At 49.7% G+C, this 18,101-nt stretch overlaps 5 protein-coding genes across 5 annotated transcripts; 2 read left to right on the forward strand and 3 right to left on the reverse strand.

Annotated features, from left to right (window-relative positions):
• Positions 1 to 239: 239 nt before the first annotated feature.
• CI109_104735 (uncharacterized protein) lies at positions 240 to 4,220 on the reverse strand (the record flags this gene model as incomplete). The annotated part of the gene is made up of 17 exons (XM_032008072.1): positions 240 to 271; positions 341 to 403; positions 541 to 765; positions 845 to 906; positions 991 to 1,136; positions 1,211 to 1,334; positions 1,410 to 1,649; positions 1,734 to 1,884; positions 1,965 to 2,100; positions 2,174 to 2,239; positions 2,301 to 2,556; positions 2,631 to 2,715; positions 2,803 to 2,902; positions 2,976 to 3,089; positions 3,227 to 3,449; positions 3,586 to 3,996; positions 4,117 to 4,220. The coding sequence occupies 17 exons, from the start codon at positions 4,218 to 4,220 to the stop codon at positions 240 to 242; spliced, it is 2,538 nt and encodes an 845-aa protein (XP_031857623.1).
• Positions 4,221 to 4,754: 534 nt separating this feature from the next.
• Positions 4,755 to 5,938, reverse strand: CI109_104736 (uncharacterized protein; the record flags this gene model as incomplete). The annotated part of the gene is made up of 4 exons (XM_065967541.1): positions 4,755 to 4,961; positions 5,066 to 5,297; positions 5,456 to 5,699; positions 5,902 to 5,938. The coding sequence occupies 4 exons, from the start codon at positions 5,936 to 5,938 to the stop codon at positions 4,755 to 4,757; spliced, it is 720 nt and encodes a 239-aa protein (XP_065823613.1).
• Positions 5,939 to 6,704: 766 nt separating this feature from the next.
• Positions 6,705 to 10,771, reverse strand: CI109_104737 (uncharacterized protein; the record flags this gene model as incomplete). Its single annotated transcript, XM_065967542.1, has 8 exons — positions 6,705 to 6,888; positions 6,955 to 7,111; positions 7,180 to 7,384; positions 7,452 to 7,523; positions 7,583 to 9,200; positions 9,269 to 9,792; positions 9,861 to 10,452; positions 10,527 to 10,771. The coding sequence occupies 8 exons, from the start codon at positions 10,769 to 10,771 to the stop codon at positions 6,705 to 6,707; spliced, it is 3,597 nt and encodes a 1,198-aa protein (XP_065823614.1).
• A 539-nt stretch (positions 10,772 to 11,310) lies between these two features.
• CI109_104738 (uncharacterized protein) lies at positions 11,311 to 13,850 on the forward strand (the record flags this gene model as incomplete). The annotated part of the gene is made up of 4 exons (XM_032008069.1): positions 11,311 to 11,400; positions 11,467 to 11,529; positions 11,602 to 12,852; positions 12,906 to 13,850. The coding sequence occupies 4 exons, from the start codon at positions 11,311 to 11,313 to the stop codon at positions 13,848 to 13,850; spliced, it is 2,349 nt and encodes a 782-aa protein (XP_031857620.1).
• A 1,294-nt stretch (positions 13,851 to 15,144) lies between these two features.
• CI109_104739 (uncharacterized protein) lies at positions 15,145 to 18,101 on the forward strand (the record flags this gene model as incomplete). The annotated part of the gene is made up of 10 exons (XM_032008068.1): positions 15,145 to 15,973; positions 16,097 to 16,514; positions 16,589 to 16,651; positions 16,745 to 16,916; positions 16,975 to 17,053; positions 17,126 to 17,403; positions 17,501 to 17,712; positions 17,778 to 17,842; positions 17,928 to 17,988; positions 18,059 to 18,101. The coding sequence occupies 10 exons, from the start codon at positions 15,145 to 15,147 to the stop codon at positions 18,099 to 18,101; spliced, it is 2,220 nt and encodes a 739-aa protein (XP_031857619.1).

Raw genomic sequence — 18,101 nt, forward strand, 5'->3', positions numbered from 1 at the left:
GGATGGAGTGTTACAGTTGTGTAAGATGGTACGAGTACGAAAAGATCATGATGCAGATTTTACTTTTTCTCGGGATGATACTGTTTACTATTTATTTGGGGTTGGCTTTTGTTCCGAACAACTCGAGTCTTTTGATCTTTCTTGATGTTATGCTTTCTGATGGACGATCCTACTCATCCCTTTTCTCTAATGTGCCTCCTCGATTGTTGCCGCTACGCTCTTTGTCTTCTTCTCTCACATCATGCCGTCTCAATTTTCTCCGCTTTCCAGACTATAAGTTATCAGTCCGACACTCCGCCGTTAGCTGACTGCGTCGCACGTGTCGTGAGATCATACTCACACGAGGCGTACATGTTGACTCTATCAATAGCTGCTCCATTCTCACGAATATCGATAGGTGAGACTGTCGATCAAAACAAGACACAGGACTTGTCAGCCCGATACGGATGCCGTCGCCGTCGCCGTCGCGATTAGTCATCAACATGCTGGGGCGATGTGCAAGTGGGGAAGAGGAAAGTGTTACTGCAATGTTAGACTGACCTCTGAACCCTGCCAATTCAAATCTCTGGATATACCAAGGTCTCTTGCCCGCACTTCGCCATACAGCCATTCCACCGATTTTCAACACCCGTCGCATTTCCAGGATCTCATAATCCAATTCGGAGCGGAGATGTTCCAATGCCAATTCGGGCGTGGGGTCTAGGGTATCTTGTGCGGTGGACGTGGGCGCCGGGAGCGGGGTAGACGGCGGGATCGGGTCGAACCCTAAGTTATGAGAAGATGTTAGCGTCAACGCGGCAGTTATGCCCTTGGTCCGCGGCCATGGTCGAGGGATGCCACTCACAGTCCATCGAATCCATTACTATGATCTTGGTCAGACTTTCGTCGGGCAGACCACGCAGAACGCTACGGTCATCTGGTCAGTTCCTGTTCAACGAATAGCAAAGCATTCCAGGCTGACGGGTTGGTTCAACAGGCAGGCCTACTCACTTCAAGATGGTATCAGTGTGCAATTTAAAGCTATCCGTTCCTCGTCCAGATTTGAGGAGCTTGAAGCCTTCAGGCTTAAGATAGGCAGGACATGAAGCGCGAGTATATCGTCCGTTCAAACACAAGAAGAAGAAGTAGTTGTCGTCCTGCGTGAACCGACCGCACACCCCATCAGCTTAAAATGGCCAGAGAGCAGTTGCCGAACACTGGTTCTACTCACTTTCAACGTAGTCAGTTTGGGTATCGGATCGAATGTCGCTTCAACGAAATCTTCCACACTACCATCTTTCAAGAAACAGTTCATCTGATTCATGGGTACGCCCAACGCGTGCCAATTGAACATCCTACGATTGTCGTCCGTAAAGGGATTTCGTCAACATACAGTGACCTTACTTAGGTGCATGTCATAGTTGACTTACGGATTACCCAAGAACAATTTCACCATCACTTTATTCAGAAAGATCGGTCTCAACCTCTTCCTCCATATCCTCTCTTGTTCATCTGTCGACGAGGCGTTAAAGAGTCTCTTGACATCGCCCCGAACACCAGCAACGAAGAAGGCTACTTGAGCAAGTCGGAGGGCCCAGCCTGAGTATCCGCGAAAGTAGAAATTGCGAGAGAATTGGGACGAGTGGGCTTTCCAGTATGCATATGCGTGGCTGTGAAGTCCAAATGAAGGTAGGGTGAGTTGTCCATTCATTCCGCCCAGATTAGAGTGATCGTCGTGCTCGTCAAGTACTCACGACGAGAGGAAAGGCGAGAGTTTTGTCGTCAAGAGCTTCTCGAATTGCGGATGTCGACCTTCACCAAACATCATCCAGAAATCGTTATATTCCAACGCTTGAATAGCTGCCAACTTCAACTCGAGAATGTGACCTTGACACGGGTTCATGTCTACCACAAAGAATCACAAAAGAGTTAATCTTATCCTTCCGCCGCTTGGTGGTCCTTAGTAAGAGTGGATGATGACTTACCAACAGCATGGATCCGAGCGGGCTGAGCAGCGAGCGCATAATGAAGGACGTTGTCACCGGCCGATGTTATCGCGAGCACATGATCATCTTTGTTGATACCGAGCTTCTTGACGTCTACAGCGGGATCTTCCCAGGTCTTGGTAGCACAAGCGGTACGTGGTCAGTCCTGATCTTTGTGCCTGTATCACAAGAGATACAATTTCGCTCACCCATCCGTAAATATGGGTTCTGAACTGTTCGTGGATCTTCTCTTCGAGATATGGGACCCGCCATGCCTATTTCCCGCTTATGAGCTGTCTCATCTCGTTAGAAGCTGATGGGACATGCGCAACTCACCTTTCGTAGATGGTAGTGGAAAGGGCTCAATGGCGCCCCCACTTCATAGATCGTCTGTTCAACAGCACTCGGACCGAGATTCAGTTCTGGCATCTCCGCTGTGCATTTAGGTGACGGCATGGGTGGAGTGCCAAATGGCGAAGTGGGAGTGAGAAGACCCGTATTCGTCTGACCAAGGGCGTTACCAGCTTCGATCTGGAAAGATTTGGCAGTTGCAGAGGCATCACGCTGACGAGAACACCCGAGGAAGACATAGCTACGGTCGAGTATAAGGTGTAAGTAAATTTCAAATCGTTTAACCGGCGGACCGTGGACGATTGGGTAACTCACTATGGAATCTGAATGAACCATGAATTCAGGAAATTGTTCCTGCCATTGTAGGTCTTGATCGTTCCCATCTTGTACTCAAGGTAGTCTGTAAACGGAAAATGTTGTCAGCTGCGATCTCGAAATGACACCAAGCCGTTTCGTCGGTAAGTCATTCATGAAAGTAGAAGCTTACCTCGCCTCGACCCATGAAGATGGACATTGTCAAACTCGAACCAACATTCCCAAAACCACTTTGCGAACCATGATACTCGCTTGCTGGCCGTACCAATCGCCTAATACCGTCATCAAAATCAAAATCAGTTTCGTTGTTCCAGATGTCGGTAGTAAGTAGAGCAGAATACTTACCCGTTCTTTGTTATCAGCCGTTCTGGAAGTATAGAAATCGACGACTCCCATTAGACCCGTCTTTGGATCTAAGACCTGATCACATCGATCGAGAAGTTGGTAGAAAGGTGGAATCTGTCATGTGCCACACACATAAAAAGCAAAGTAGTCGCAATCACAGCCATCAGCCTTGTCCAGAAGCTGACGCCGACGACTTTATAAAATTATGAAGCAGGACGATCGGCTAAGGTGGGGAATGGCGAAGCACTCACCATAGATAGTGAATAACTCATTGTGATAGCTGTCAAACTACCTCTCGGATCCAACTCCCCTTTCTCCCATTCGGGAAGTACAAACTTGCTCGCATCTTGACATAGTACATGGACATTCTTCCATCCGTTCGCTTTGATTCGTGCTCGGGCGATCTCGAGTAAGGGCTCGCAGAGATCGATGAGGTAGATCGAGTCGAAATATGTTAGAGGGAGGTACTCGTCCCTATGAACATGCAAGGTCGATCAGCGTAATTCCCACGGCACATTACCCCCCTGTGTTGTCAAGCTTCAACTTCTTCCAATGGACAAGGCCAATTATGGACTACAGTATAACAGTGTGAAATGGATGACTCGCTCACATTTTCTCGATATTCCAACCTGTCCCACCACCCAGATCTACCCAAATCTTGGGTTTTCTCCCCCTCAACCCCGCCATACCCTGAGCTTGCGGTTGAGCCTTCAAATGACTAGCCAAAAGCGCTAACATCGTCTCTCGTCCTTTTAACAACTGTGTCCTGGTACTATCGTACAGATCTGCTTGACCAGAATAGAACGAATCAAGACGCGATTTGTGTACATCTTCTTCGTCTCCTGGATGATTGACATGGACGAGGAAGGGCTTGATGAAGCAGTTGTAGGCGAAGCGGAGAGGAGTGGTGAGTGATTGGCGAAGACCAAGTACCAAGAGAAGGGAGGAAAGGAGAGTGAGGATATAGCCTAGGAGATGGGATGAGAGGGGCAGCTGGGATTGGAGAAGCGTTTTTAATGGTCTAAGTTGACGTGTCGGATCGAAATTGGAGGAACATCATCAGCGGGACGCTCCTTCTTAGAAAAGCCTTTATACTGGGTAGATATGGGGGACTGAAGTGCTCAAGACGACTTAGACTCACTTGAAATACACGTATAGCGCGGCAGACCCCACAAGGAGTAGAATACGACCGATCGTACCTCTCATGATACGTTCGTGTCGCGGTGTAGGCTTGGCGACAACCATGGCAAGCGGAGACCACTGGATATCTTCACAGTCGGTGTTGGAAGTGGATTAGAGCGACAAGGCTACGTTTCGTTCGGGGGAGTATGAATGGTATCTCGAGGTGTGGTTCGTGCTGCTGGATCAAAGAACACTCTTGAACATATACCGGACATCCGGCTCACTCCCCCTCGAAAAAGAGAACCGTGACACGTCGGGTCTTCCGGTCTACAGTATTCCATAGGACCGTGTATAGCCAAAACACACATTTAGTAGAGAGGAAGCATCTCATCAAATAGCTTGTTGTAGCATGGCATCGGGGTATGAGCAGAGGAAAGAGTTGAGACGATGAACGTGCTCGATAGCAAACGTGTTAAAGGCAAGTGGCAAAAGCAAACGCGTCGCATTACTGTAATTCGAGAACATTACCAACGTGCATGGTTTTAATCGCGTCTACACCGTACTATGCTACTATGAACGGGATATACTGCATGATACACTCATGAAAGCTGCCCCTTTACATTGTCCTTCTCTGTGTTCACCATACACAAGCTACGCCTAAAACGCCTGTGCCAACTTGCACAACTCGACATTACCGATCACCCCCTCTCCATCCCTTTTCTCCCATCCATGTCCTCGAGCGAGGACGACACAAGCCTTTCCGAGATCTGAAGCGCCAATAACATATTTCGGGGCGACGGTGTTAAACACTGAGAAGATACCTTGACGCGCGAATTCGAGGCGGTTCTGTAGTCGAGCACGGTGCTACGGGATACATAATGGGGATCAGCGATGTGTGACAGACTGGCGTCGATGGATACCCCGTGGTGGTAATCACAAAGGGCATCGTAGTGAGGGTGACTACTTACCTCAGGGGTAGGATTGATTCCAGCCGGTCTAATATTGACTACCTCAAATCCATCCTTGTTCATAGCATACAGCTCTTTCTCCGCTCTACCCTTGATCTTGGAGAATAACCCCCAGCCCTTTTCGTCCTGTCGGGCACCTTCACCGGACATGTAGATGAACTTGAATGGATGAGAAGGGGAAGCAAGGGTTCTAAAAGCTTTCGCAGCGCTGAGGGTGTAGTCGTATGTGATCCTTGGGGGGGGGGGAGGGGACGGGAATGTGATGTCAGCACTAATACTAGATAATTCCCTTCGTAATCCGTCGCACGGGAGAGTGTAAACATTGCCGATCAGATCGATGGATGTTGAAGATGGTGATCTTTGTCCACCCGGAATGCCGCCCCCACTCACTTGATATATTCGTCCTTTTTCACTTCCATTTGACTTATCCCTAAAGCCCACACGACCGCATCATACTCTTTCATCCTCTCCACCAAACTAGGCGGGAACTCATCGAACCCCTTTGGATATTCGTCGGAGGGGATCTTGATGTGAGTCACTTTGGGAGAGGTTTCGAATGGTTCTCGACGTGATAGGACGAGGATCTTGGAGATGGAGGGAGAGGCGATGGCGGCGGTGAGAACGGCGCTGCCGGCTGTGGGTGGGTGGGTGGGTGGGTGGAGTTAAGAGGCAGTCATGTGAAGGAGGGAGGTGAAGGATACAAAGAGGAAGTTGGTGACATCGTCAGCACACCTGGATTCAGAACCCAAAGACTTCACGCCGTAGCCAAGGGGATGTGATAGATACAACGCTCTACGTATAGAGCTACAGCGGTCCAAGAGACTCGACAGACTCACCATTACCCGTCGCACCTGTGATGATAATATTGCTCATATTTCCTTCTTCCCAATCGTTAACGTGAGATATGTATGCGGTCTTACTTTCGTTATAGTTACTCAAAGCTATGATCGATAAGAAGATGACTACCAAAGTCGATATCCAGATATACGTTGATTGAGACATGCGTTGTTTGAACGAAATAAACAGTGCAGAAGGATGATCTTTACTTCGTATAAATAAATGACTTGGGTTATATATAACTCGGCCCGAGCGTGTTTTGTGATCTTATCGCCAGACCGCCGGATATCCAGGCCGTCGGGCATGCTCAGATACATCTATAGAGTATCTAGCCGGGCGTTTCGCAAGTGATCGATCACAATGCCGAAATACAGAACGCATCGTCAGAGTCAGGTTGTCGGCGCGCCCAGAGACTTCGGGTGGGTGGTATGCATCGATAGCATATTACCAACGTCAAGTCAAGTATCTTAGTTTTGTTGATGCCCGTGAAAACACACCAGTGGAGCGTCAAGACTCCCGACGCGGTGTTATCTCACAATGACCGATGTATAACTTATCTCCCGGACGGTGCGCAAAATCCCAGCTCTATCTGTATCTGTCGGCGCGTTATACCCATGCATTATTATCGTTAACGAATCTATACACACAAAATGACTCATGTACAATACTCTCAGAATGCTATGCTGCTACGCTCAATCATTGATGGTTAATACGCCCCCAATGCCCAAATACGCTTCTCCTTCGCCTAATACACAATGCGTGATATACAACAGACCAGAAGCCTCTGATTCTTATTCTCCGATCAAGGCGAAGCGACCTCCTTGCCCTCTTTCACTCTCTTATCTTTCAACTTCCTCAACACACTTTGATGGCCCAGAAGATGATCGACGATCTTCGCTCGGTCCCAGTTCGAGGGCAGAGGTGACATGTCGTTCATCGTGGGGAGTGGTCTCCCATTCGATCCTGCAAACTTCTTTTCTTGTACGCTATGGAGGAAACGGGTCATCAGACCTCATCTCAAGTGCAGATCGTTGTGCGAAAGGATCACTTACAAGCACAATTTACACCTTGTCTCTCCGCCTGCGACCTGAGTACAGACACCGATGTTTTTCTCGACCCATTTGCGATCGACTGGTCGTACGATGGGTTCAACCGATCCGGAAGGAGTAGGTATCGCACTGTTGTTCTGCGTGGCAGCTGGAATATTCCCTGCGTCGCACAGATGTCAGCGTCCATCGGGCATCGTACATGTTGCGAAAGAACCTGCGATTACGCACCTTCTGGTGATTCCACCCTCCTCCTTTTCCTCACAGGCGGATGAATGCCGATAGTGTGAGTCTGCGTTGAGGGTTGAGATTCACTATCGTTGTCGTCTCTCGGCAGGAAAAGAGGCGTGACCTGAGCCCCTCGTCGGTTGGAGACCGGACCTCTAGGCGGGGTGGTCTGAGAGGATTTAAGTTGAGATGGCCCAGTGGTCTCGGGCTAACAACACAGTAAGCAGAATGTCAGCGGTCTGAGGCCACTATACTGCTAAACGTAGGACGCTCACCACCTCTTCCTTGACTGTGACTTTGGCACTCGTACTTGCGTTCGTAGGGTCGTTCTTCATGGCCTTTAGTTCCTTTCGGCCGCCCCGTCTCATATCAGTAAATCGCCTATCGACGTCAATATCAAACTCACAGCTTTCACCACCTTCGTCCTCTCTTTCCACTGCGCTTTCTCCTCTCGCAACTGATCAAGTTGTCTCTCCATCGCACTCAATTCGTCGCGATCTCTGACCCTCTCGTCAGAGGTTGTCAATAACTGATCATTCACCTCATCCAGCTGTCTCTTCATGTCATCCATCTCCTCGGTCAACCTGACGATCGCTCGAGACCTGTCGTCCAGTTGAGCCTGCCAAGTCTGTTTCTCTCGGATCAGGGCGTCTCGTTCCGCCCTGAATTCGTTCACCTTCGGTACGGTCTCGTCTTGCACCAGCATAAGGTCGGCAACGTAAGTCTCCAACTCGGATTCCTTCGCGGCCAAAGACGATTCAACTTCCTCCAACTGTTTCTTGAGCGCCGCCACCGATTGATTTTGCTTGGTGAGAAGCTCGTCCATCGCCTTCAAGGTATCTGTCTTCCCTGAAAGCTGCTTCTCCAGCTCCCCGATCTTCTCGGCAGCGTTGTTACTCTCTTTGTCGTTTCCTTTGGCTTGTAGCTCGCTAAAGACCGACTGCAGCGATGCGCAAAACGCTTCCGCCCTCTCCATTTCTCCCGACTGGCCAGAGATATAGACATCCTTCCCCATAAGCCGCTGAATATTCTCTCCCCAGTCTAGCACCTTTTCAAGCGCCCGTCGTGTTATCGTATCGCTGTCAGCGCTGTCCGCTGCAATGGCGATTTGTCGCTCGAGATCTTTGATCTTCGTCGTGAGACCGTCGATCTCCTTGTCCGCAGTTGATTTCTGCTCCATCAACTCTTTCTCCCTCGCAACGTGCTTTCTCGACAGCTCTTTCATCTTCTCCCGAGAACTATTGGAAGGATCCAACTGCGCTCGAAGCTCCGCCACCTCTTTTCTTCGTCCTTCTTCCAGTTCCGCCATTTTCTGGTTATTCTTCTTCAGATTCTCGCGTAGCTTTGCAAGCTCAGCAGTATGAGCGTCGTCGGACATCGTGACATTCGATGAGGCAGACGCGCTCTGAGCTTGCTGGTTCGTTGGCGATGAAGGCTGTTTGGGATGATTGAGTATGACGTTCTTGATGTTCTGGACCCTCTCGGCATGTGCAGAATGGATGCGCTCGACTTGCTTCGCGTGCGATTCTTGGACCTTTGCCAACTCCTTACGATGAAGCTCATCTCGGCCCGCCAGCAATTTAGGGATCTCCGCCATCGCAGCTTCCTTTTCCGCAGTGAGCTTGCGCACCTCTTCATCGAGTTTTCGTTCTCGCATATTCCCTTCGGCTGTTGGACCTGCTCGCTTCATCAGTTCGTTGATCTGAAGTCGTGACATCTCGAGCGCTTGTCGCATTGTTTGCAGTTCGTGCTGACTCTTGTCTTTCTGGTCGACGGCAAGTTGAACCTTTTCGTTCGCCTCCGTGAGCTGTGTCTTCAAGCTCATCATCGATTCCGTCACGAAGACAACAGTTCTCTCCTTGTCTGCTACCTTCTCTCGTTCTTCGCTCAGTTGGGTCTGTAGTCGACTAACATTGGCCGCGGTTGCTTGCGGTACTGCTGGTTGTTGGGGAAGTTGAGTGAAGAGACCGACGAATTGGTTCATTTCGTTAAACGTTTGATTGTCCACTATCTGAAGAACATTCCTGTAGGCAAGACGGTCAAGGTTAGTTTTCACACTAGCTATTGGCTGAATGGTCAGGTATGTATGTACCATGCTTCGCTGAGATGTGCTGCGATCGCCTGGAGGGCCTCATTGCGTCTGCTACGAATCATGTTGATCTCGGGTCTTTGCTGAATGGTCGCAACAGGAGAGTTTGTTAACCCTGCAGGCTGAGATTGCGATGTGGAACGGGCTGCGCTGGCCGGACGAGCTGGAGGACCAATTGCTGGCGAAGCAGCCGCTGCGAAAGTATGGGGGACATTGAGCTGGGAGGTCGAGACAGCAGGTTGGAGAGGTGATGCTCGAGGTTGAGGCTGCGCACCACGATTTTGCTGTTGCTGTGAGGTTGAACTTGTCGATAGGAATGACTGCCGTCCTGTTTGCGCTGCCTGTGCCGGCGAATTGTGCAGGCCTTGCAGATGATGGTGTTCAATTTGCGGTTGTTGTTGTTGGTTCGGTTGCTGCTGCTGATAGCGTGGTTGTTGCTGGGGTTGCTGTTTCGATTGGCGTTGCGTTTGCTGAATCATAATTTTAGCGGCATGATGCAAGTTGACATCTCTGCTGAACTTTTCTCCCTGTTCTTGCAAGAATTTATAATCATAGAGCGCTCTTTTCGTTTCTTGCTAGACATCGTCTTCGCCACGAGTTTCAAGAGTTCTTTCTTGGTGATCGGAAGGGAAGCACCATCTTGTGATGTCAATACGTGAACCTGGTTGGCGTAAGCTGTAGAGACTCGGCAGCGTACTGTCTGTCCACCTCGTGTCTGGACTTCGAACTCGTCTATCTCGTTGGCATTCGCTTGTAAGGGTTGAGGTGGTTGAGCGGTAGAGGAGGAAAAGGTGGGTGCAAGCGCGGCTGTATCGTGATTGAGCACCTCTATCGTTTGGTTTCGATGTGTCGATGGACCGGCGACTGCGTTTGAGCTGACGGTCGGGGAAGAGGAAGAAGTGGTTTGTTGTCCCGGTGCAGCGATACTTGTCGAGAGACTCTTGGTGATGGTGCTTGTGGATGTAGGCACGTTTTCAGTGCCAGGGGTCGGAGCGACTTCGATGGGATTACCGACACTTCCTCGCTTCGCGTCCGTGTCTGGGTTCAATGGCTGTGGTTGCTTGTCGGGACTACTCTCCGACATGGCAATATCACCGTTAACGGGCGAAGTCATTGCGTCGACCGCATTCTCGTCATTCGTCATAGCGTCAGGGGGTGGGGAGGGATCCGGAGAAAGAACGATAGGTCTGCGGGCGACAAACAATGTGTGTGGTTATCATGTCAGTTATCACATGTCAAAATACATCAAGTACAAGCTTACGAGTGCATTCTTCCTCCTTTCCCCGCTTCCACTATTCGTAATCCCAGTCCAACACTTTTTCCTTCTAAAGTCGAGCTTCTCGGTGTCGGAACAGCTAAGGAGGGAGCTTGTGTATTGCTCGAGCTTCCACTCCCACTTGCTACTTGGTTTGGCGGAATCGGATCGCCCTGAGTAAAGTTGTTATCGGTCACCCAGCTGGGCATATTCGAAATACCGGGACGACTAGCGGAAGGAAGAACTTGCATCCCTTCTCATGCTGCCGATGCCCAATCAATAGATAAAAGGAGTGCTGTCTTGAATCACTGGATATATGGTATTTTTTGAAGTCTACTAGGAAGAAGAAAGGAGGTCTAACGGGAAGGGAAAGGAGGGTGAATGCAGTAGGTCTCTTCCTTTCTATTGACAACCACTTTACTGCGAATCTCAGACATCAGACGGGTTCGCGATAAAGATCAGATTCCAACTTTCCCACGGTCATCGCGTTCCTTTTTCTTATTACGTTGATACAACTCGATGTTTTCGTTTGTCACTTGGATTCTCGGGCCGCGCACGAGACGTAATTTACACCAATACCACAGATGATCGTCATGTCTATATCACTCCTATCGACTGTGTAAAATCACCTTGGTGTCTCTATAGTTTGATCACCTCTTTCGACCATCGGTACCCCACTACGATGAACAGATAGTGCAGATTCTCATCGCTGGTATAGTCTTGATAAAAACACGTATCTCGTATTGCGGGTATTCGACCTCGCGTCCCGTCTCTGCGATAGCACTCTCCGATGTCGTTCGTCTTCCCCTCTTGGTCGACGGCGTTCTCGCCTGCGTTCCATGAGGATGCAAAGGCTATGCTGGAGGCTGCTCTGAACAAGGTGGGTTCTTTCAGACCTTCATAGACACGTTGATCTGAGAGACTAATCACTTTGATTCCTCTGTAGGGTAACAAACCGCCTGTGATTCAAGGGAGAATAGAAGTGGTTGAATTGAGTATGGGAGAGCAGGTGTGTATTGGTTTCCCCATCAACCACGAGTCACTATGATCTCCGTGCTGATGTTGTGTGTACTTCCTACAGCCTCCCACACTCACCCTACTGGAGATCGGCGACTTGTCCCTCGATCGATTCCGCGGTATACTCCGATTAGGCTATACCGGCGACGCATGGCTCGAAGTTCGGTGTCGAGTTCAGGCCAACCCGTTATCACATAACCCGAACCTCCTCCCATCCTCGACTCTCCCTCTGTCAACACCTCTACTTGCTTCTCAGCCTCTTCTCGTCCCGATGACATTACGTTTATCCAAGCTTCACTTGCGGGCGATTCTCATCTTGGTCGTCTCCGCTTCGAAAGGTATCACTCTGGTGTTCAAGAACGATCCTCTTCAAAATGTGGACGTCTCTTCGACTTTCGATTCGGTAGAGGTGATTAGAGGGTATCTGCAACAGGAGATCGAGGGACAATTGCGAGAAATGTTCAGAGAGGATTTACCGGGAATCATACATCGTCTCAGTCAGAGATGGTTTCACGGTACAGGGGTCGGTGGGAAGGTGGAAACTCCTTATCGAGATGGAAGTGGAGAATATGCGTCTCGATCGCTCGACGAAGAGGATGAAGAAGGGGAAGATGATCCGTACGCGGAGAAAGAGATCTTCCCGCCATATGTCCCCACACCCTCGCCAAGCAATAATATTAACCTTACACCGAGACGACAAGCTTTAGCAAAAGCCGCGAGGACGAGACGATTATCGAATGCCGTATCAGAATCACCTACATCTTACACCACCTTCCCCGATATAGAAGATTACGATCCAACGTACGGTCTACGACCGGAAGGCCTGCCCACGCATAGTGGATATGAGGCGTTTGGGCGTTTGTGGGAGAAAGCGAGGGAGGGTGGTGGACGAGGTCTGGGCTCACTCATGTCTGTCCCGAGAGAAGAACATGAAGAAGATAGAGGAGATGTCAGTGACGGGGATTGGGATGAAGATGATGACGACGGAACGAGAAGTTTCGACATGGTGGAGATGGACGAATCGTTAAGAGCGATCCCGACACCTCTGAAATATCACTCGAGGAGACAATCAACGACCATGTCTCTTGCCGGATCGGGTTATGGTGGTGACGAGAAAGTAGTCGAGTGGGAGACTTTCCCCGCAGTAGGAGGTGGGGTGATCACACGACCAAGAGTGTATCATTCACAATCGCAAATCAGAGCGCCATCAGAATCAGGTGGATCTCAAGCGATGCCAAGTCCAGCTGGGACCGCTACGGGCGGGAGTGTAACGGCGAGAGCGAGCTCGGTCGGAGGAGCCTCGTCAACGATAGGAGTGAGTTTCTACCTCCACTAGGCTGGAGTCTGTCGCTGATGCGTATGTTGCAGAGTCTCGGGATGCGTCCTATGATGACGCCAACACCGGGAGTCAATTCCGGCTTTATACCTCGCCAGGCTGGACCGTCCAGTCTTCGACGGATGGTGACCAGCCGATCCGATGTGTTCCTCTCTTCCAAAGCGGCCCATCATCAACCATCACGATCAGAGTCCTTTGCAGCACTGCCGCTACCACCGTCATCGTACAGAAATCATCAACCACAACAGTCTTCCCTTTCTCGTCGATTGTCCAATACCGCTGCGTCTTCCTCAGCAGCACGCACTTCCGGATCCAGCTGGGAGACATCTGATCGTCCCAGTCGGTCGGCAACCTTGTCCACACCTGCATCATCGCAACTCCCTTCGTCCAAACCGATGTCTATCTCTTCCCGGACACTAGATGTAAGAAATCGAAATCCATCTATATCCGGGACATCACCTGGCAATTCTTTCCCACCACGGACGATGGGTCCGGGCGGTATTACATTACCGATGAACAACTCGGTCTCTCAACTAGCAACCTTGTCCCACTCCGCACATACATTATCACCTTATGCGAGAGGACACGAACACATCGCTGTGAGGAGTTTCCCTCATTTAGGCAAGGGAGGTGGAGGAGGTGGATCGACTCCTACTTCTCATCCTGGGTCAAGTGTAGGAGAAAGCGCTGTGAACGTGAAAGCAAGGAGAAAGAGAATATACAGATTAGGTTCGAAAGGGAACAACAACAACGAGCCGGCAGAACAAGCATACACAAATCCGCCTTCACCACAATCTGTTGGAGTAGGAGTTGGGATTGCTCCACGTGATGAAGAGGCATGGCGACCGACGAGCTTTGTGTCGGGTCAGGGAGGACAAGCAGTAGGTCGTTCGCCAGTGAGACCGAACATGGTACGAGCTCCAGATTCGAGGACGTCATATGGGTTTCCGCCGTCTCCCTCTGTGCGTCTGAGCTAGAATGGGTGGGAGGGGAAGTTATCAGTTGTATATTTTCGTTCGGGCTCTCCACGCAGACATCGGCCTGACAATGCATGTATACGTTCAGCCCACTCAAGTTTAATGGGTCATGCATCTATCTATCTACCATTATTATGTCACGACCATCTGCAGATCAATTCTCAATTTCGTTATCGCATAAGCGTAAAAGTTTACACGTGAACCGCAAGGATTTGCTCGTGTGCGAACTCTTCAACGATAAGGGTTCAAACGCCCCTTTTGTCATTTTTTCTGATGATTCGGAGTTTATCGCAGAGAAGCACATGCGGAGTATACACTGCGGCTTTCCCGTTCCTGTGCCGGTGGGGTCACTCTGCGACTGTTCAATTGTACCCGAGCGGTCAACGATCAACCATGAAGTTAACGACGTTGAATTCCGGTACAGCAGCAGCATAATGTAAGTGTAGCATGCATTATTGACCGGAGTAACACTGCCTTTCGTTGATCCGAAGTGCGATTTTCTCGGTACTTTCCAAAGGTCCTCTCCCCCCCTGAAACAAGCAAGTTACTTCCGAAAATAACTTGTCATCATGAAACTTTGCGTTCGCTTACGTAGTTCCTTGCATGCTTATTTTGCGGTACTCGTCCAAGGCAAGAGAACAGAGGAAGGAAGAGTCTTTGTCTTGGCATTCAGGCGGAGGCGGCCGTATCGTCAAGTTACTTGTTACTTAGCGGGTCAACTGGGAAAGGGTCACGGAGGAAAGAAAAATAACATGACGGTACATAGCATGAATCACTAGTCTCATAGTCACACACAGCAATCAATCAATCATTGGTACCGATATTCGGTAGTGACACTGGTATGATATGCATGTTGTGCATTTTTGCTTTGTATCATTGTATTCTTCACATATTAAAGCATTCCTTCTTTCTCAACATCGTTGCATCCCCGCAGTCAGTTAGACCTTCATTCACCTCGGCCGACCTACCCTACCGACCTAACAACCCGCTCACCGAACCCCACACAGCTGCGCCGCAACTCGTCTTTCTCCTTCTCAGACACGGTCGGTCCGCAGCAAACTGAAATCAACTTTGCTATTTTCACTTCTTTGCCGTTCTACCTTTGTCCGGTACACGCACGCACCCTTTGGAATCACCCTACTGCCAAGACTTTGACCATCTCACAATAACAAAAAAGCAGAGCTTGAATTGAATGGACATTCATTATCTAGTTCACTGTTATCTCAATCTCTACATTATTACCGTCACCAAATCAGCATATCGACTATAACCACAATAACAACGACTGCCGTCCATGTCACAACACGTCTCACCCCGTTCCCAAGTGGACATTGAATCATCCGCTTCTGCGTTCGACTCACAACAACCTTCGCATCGCTCATACCCTTCCCGCTCGTTCCCACTCACACACACTCAATCAGCCGAATCAAATTCCTCCTCCTCCTCGAGCACAAACTCGACACCTCGGTCATCCGAGGGCGACGCTGATGACGACAATGAACCACCTTCTTCTTCCCACTCATCCACTTCCGCATCTTCTTCAACGTCCAAATATCATCTCCCGTCATTCGCCTACTCGTCCGCTGCATCCCGACGCAGCTCATCGTTCGTATCAGAATATTCACAGCGTATACGACATACTCTCACACTTGCCCCAAGACGGAGATCTTCCATCCCTCTGGTAAGAGTAGTGCGACGGAAATCGACCCAACTAGTCATGGCAGGTGCGATCTTGTTCTTCACCATTCTGATAGTGGTCGAAGTGAGATCGCACGAGACGAGAAGAGCTCTCTGGGACAAGAGGTACGCTTTGGACGAATGGGATATCAGACATTCGGGTGATAGAGAGGTCAATCTAGGTCCGTTAAGAACAGATCATAGGATAAGGAGGGAGAAGGAGATATTGGATAGGAGGAGTGAGGCAGATGCAGCCGAGGGTGTCAGAAGGTCAGGAGATGTGGTAGAATTGCTGCCACCAGAAGAAGAGGAGCTGAGGATGGAAGTTGCCAACAAGTGGCCGAGTTGGTGGGGGAACGTGGATGTCGTAGGACCAAGTCCATACGATCACATACCGGGACCGTTGCCCGCAGGAACCGAGAAGAGGAGAATGATGTTTTTGACTGGTGAGTGCTTTGTCGGAGTTGGACATTCTCACGAGCAGGGCATCACCCACTGTTGCATACTCAAGGGAGTGCATGAGTTGGGCAGACAAGATTGAGTGCTGACTTGCGTTTATCGATTGCTAGACTACAACGACTACCTCGAACGGATGAACACCCACACATACGAGATTGTAGACGCTGCGCTCCGTCATCCTCACCTGATAGTGGACGTCTGGGGACCCGGTTGGGCAGGCTACGATCGATCCATCCCACTTTCTGCCAACATCCGAAAACGAGCACATCGGATAGCTCAATTAGAGAGCTCAAAGGCGGACTTCGAGAAAATTCAGAGAGAACAAGCAGATGAGAAGGAGAAGGAGAGGAAATGGAGGGAGAAAAGAGAATGGTTAAGCAGGACATTCGAAGTCACCAGAGCACCCGTAAGAGGCGACGAAGTGGTGATGGGAGAAGAAGAGGAAGAGAGATGGGCCAGGCCTGAGTGGAATGAGGAAGTGCCAGAGGAGTGCAGTGAGGTGCGATTTGACGTTGTCTTGACGATCTCGTGAGTTTCGACAATCGACATACACGACATTCAGCGTCGTTACAAATGGATGATACTGATCGTTCGACCTGCAGTAACATCTACAAAGAGGATGACCCCCATGTCGATGCGCTGGATTGCGATGCCCTCCTCGTCCAGTGAGTCTGTCGTGACTGAACCCTATCCTTATCAATTGTCCGCTTTTATCGGTACAATGATGCAACTGACCAACTGTCTTCTCATCTTGCTAGGCAACTTGGTGACTGCCACGAATATCGATGCACGTACGAATGGTACCCCCATGCAAACAACATCACCCTGTCCAAGTACGCTTTCGAACTGTTGGAACTGTTCTCCTATGATAAGGTCAAGGCGAAATACCCGCGCTGGGAGATGGGGCTCTTTGGACACAGCCCGGATACCGTGAGTGTGGATGTGATAGGCATGTCTGCGGACATAAGCTAATATGATCTTTGGATAGGGTAACGAATGGGACTTCTACCCCGTTCCTTGGGCAAACAAGACTGCCGATGCCAAAATCTTCGGGTTCGACGGATCTTGTGAGTCGTTGGGAACCACTCTCGATCGTAATTGGTTCTGGATCAATGCTGATTGTGTAACATAAACTTCAGTCTACCCGATCAGAACGACAGTGACGAGTGCTCTAAATTACTATGAGGAAAACCCCCATTTGGCAGCAGATTCAGGAATGATCATCACTCGTCACCAGCATCCAGGATACTTTGTGTGGGCTCCAGCTGAAGCACACGAATCTCCCCTGGAAACGTACGAACTGGGACATGAGTACTACCAGACTCATCTCAAGCTCAGAGAGGACTTTGCGAAGGGAATGAGGGAGACGAAGATCTGCGTGTTTGATTCGAGTCTGGAGAGAAAGATGATCAGGAAGGTGAGTTGATTATCTCTTGCTCTACTTCCCTTGTGGCCAAGCCCGATGACGGACGACGAGATTTGACTGTCCGTGCTGACATCTGGCATTCTGGTAGTACGCCCAAGCCTTCCTCTCAGGTTGTGTGGTTGCGGCCGATATTCCCACGGAGCAAGAAGAAGCCCTATCCAAATTTGTCATTCCTCTCAAAACGACCTGGAAGATTGAACAGATCAACGAGGCGCTCAAATACTATCTGGACAGACCGGAAGTCTTGCAACAGATGGCAATGGATGGACTCGTCTATGCGAGGCAACACTTGACCACAACGTGAGTTAAGGCCATAATGGGTGGGAGTCGCGAGGAGCAAGAGCTGACGATAGTGATTGCATTAGTAACAAGATCAGTCACATTATGGAGATGGCGGATCATTATAGGCAAGGATCGAGAGGTTACGAATGTGAGTTTTGATCTCAATCAGGACGATGGGACGGTTGCAGCTCAGTCAGGGTCACATGACTGATACTCGATCGTTATTGTTGCAGTCCCATATGGCTTCTCGATGAGATGTCGATCATATTGGAACGACGATGACTCGTACAGAATGTGAGTCGAGAACACTCTGTCACTCCTAATCGATCTTCGGGGACCAATGCTGATTCTCTCCGTTGCTCAGGCCTTGGTGCCCTCCAGGTAGTCTGAGAGGATTAGAGGAATAA

Source organism: Kwoniella shandongensis, chromosome 8, assembly GCF_008629635.2.
Source record: "Kwoniella shandongensis chromosome 8, complete sequence".
Lineage (NCBI taxonomy): Eukaryota > Fungi > Basidiomycota > Tremellomycetes > Tremellales > Cryptococcaceae > Kwoniella > Kwoniella shandongensis.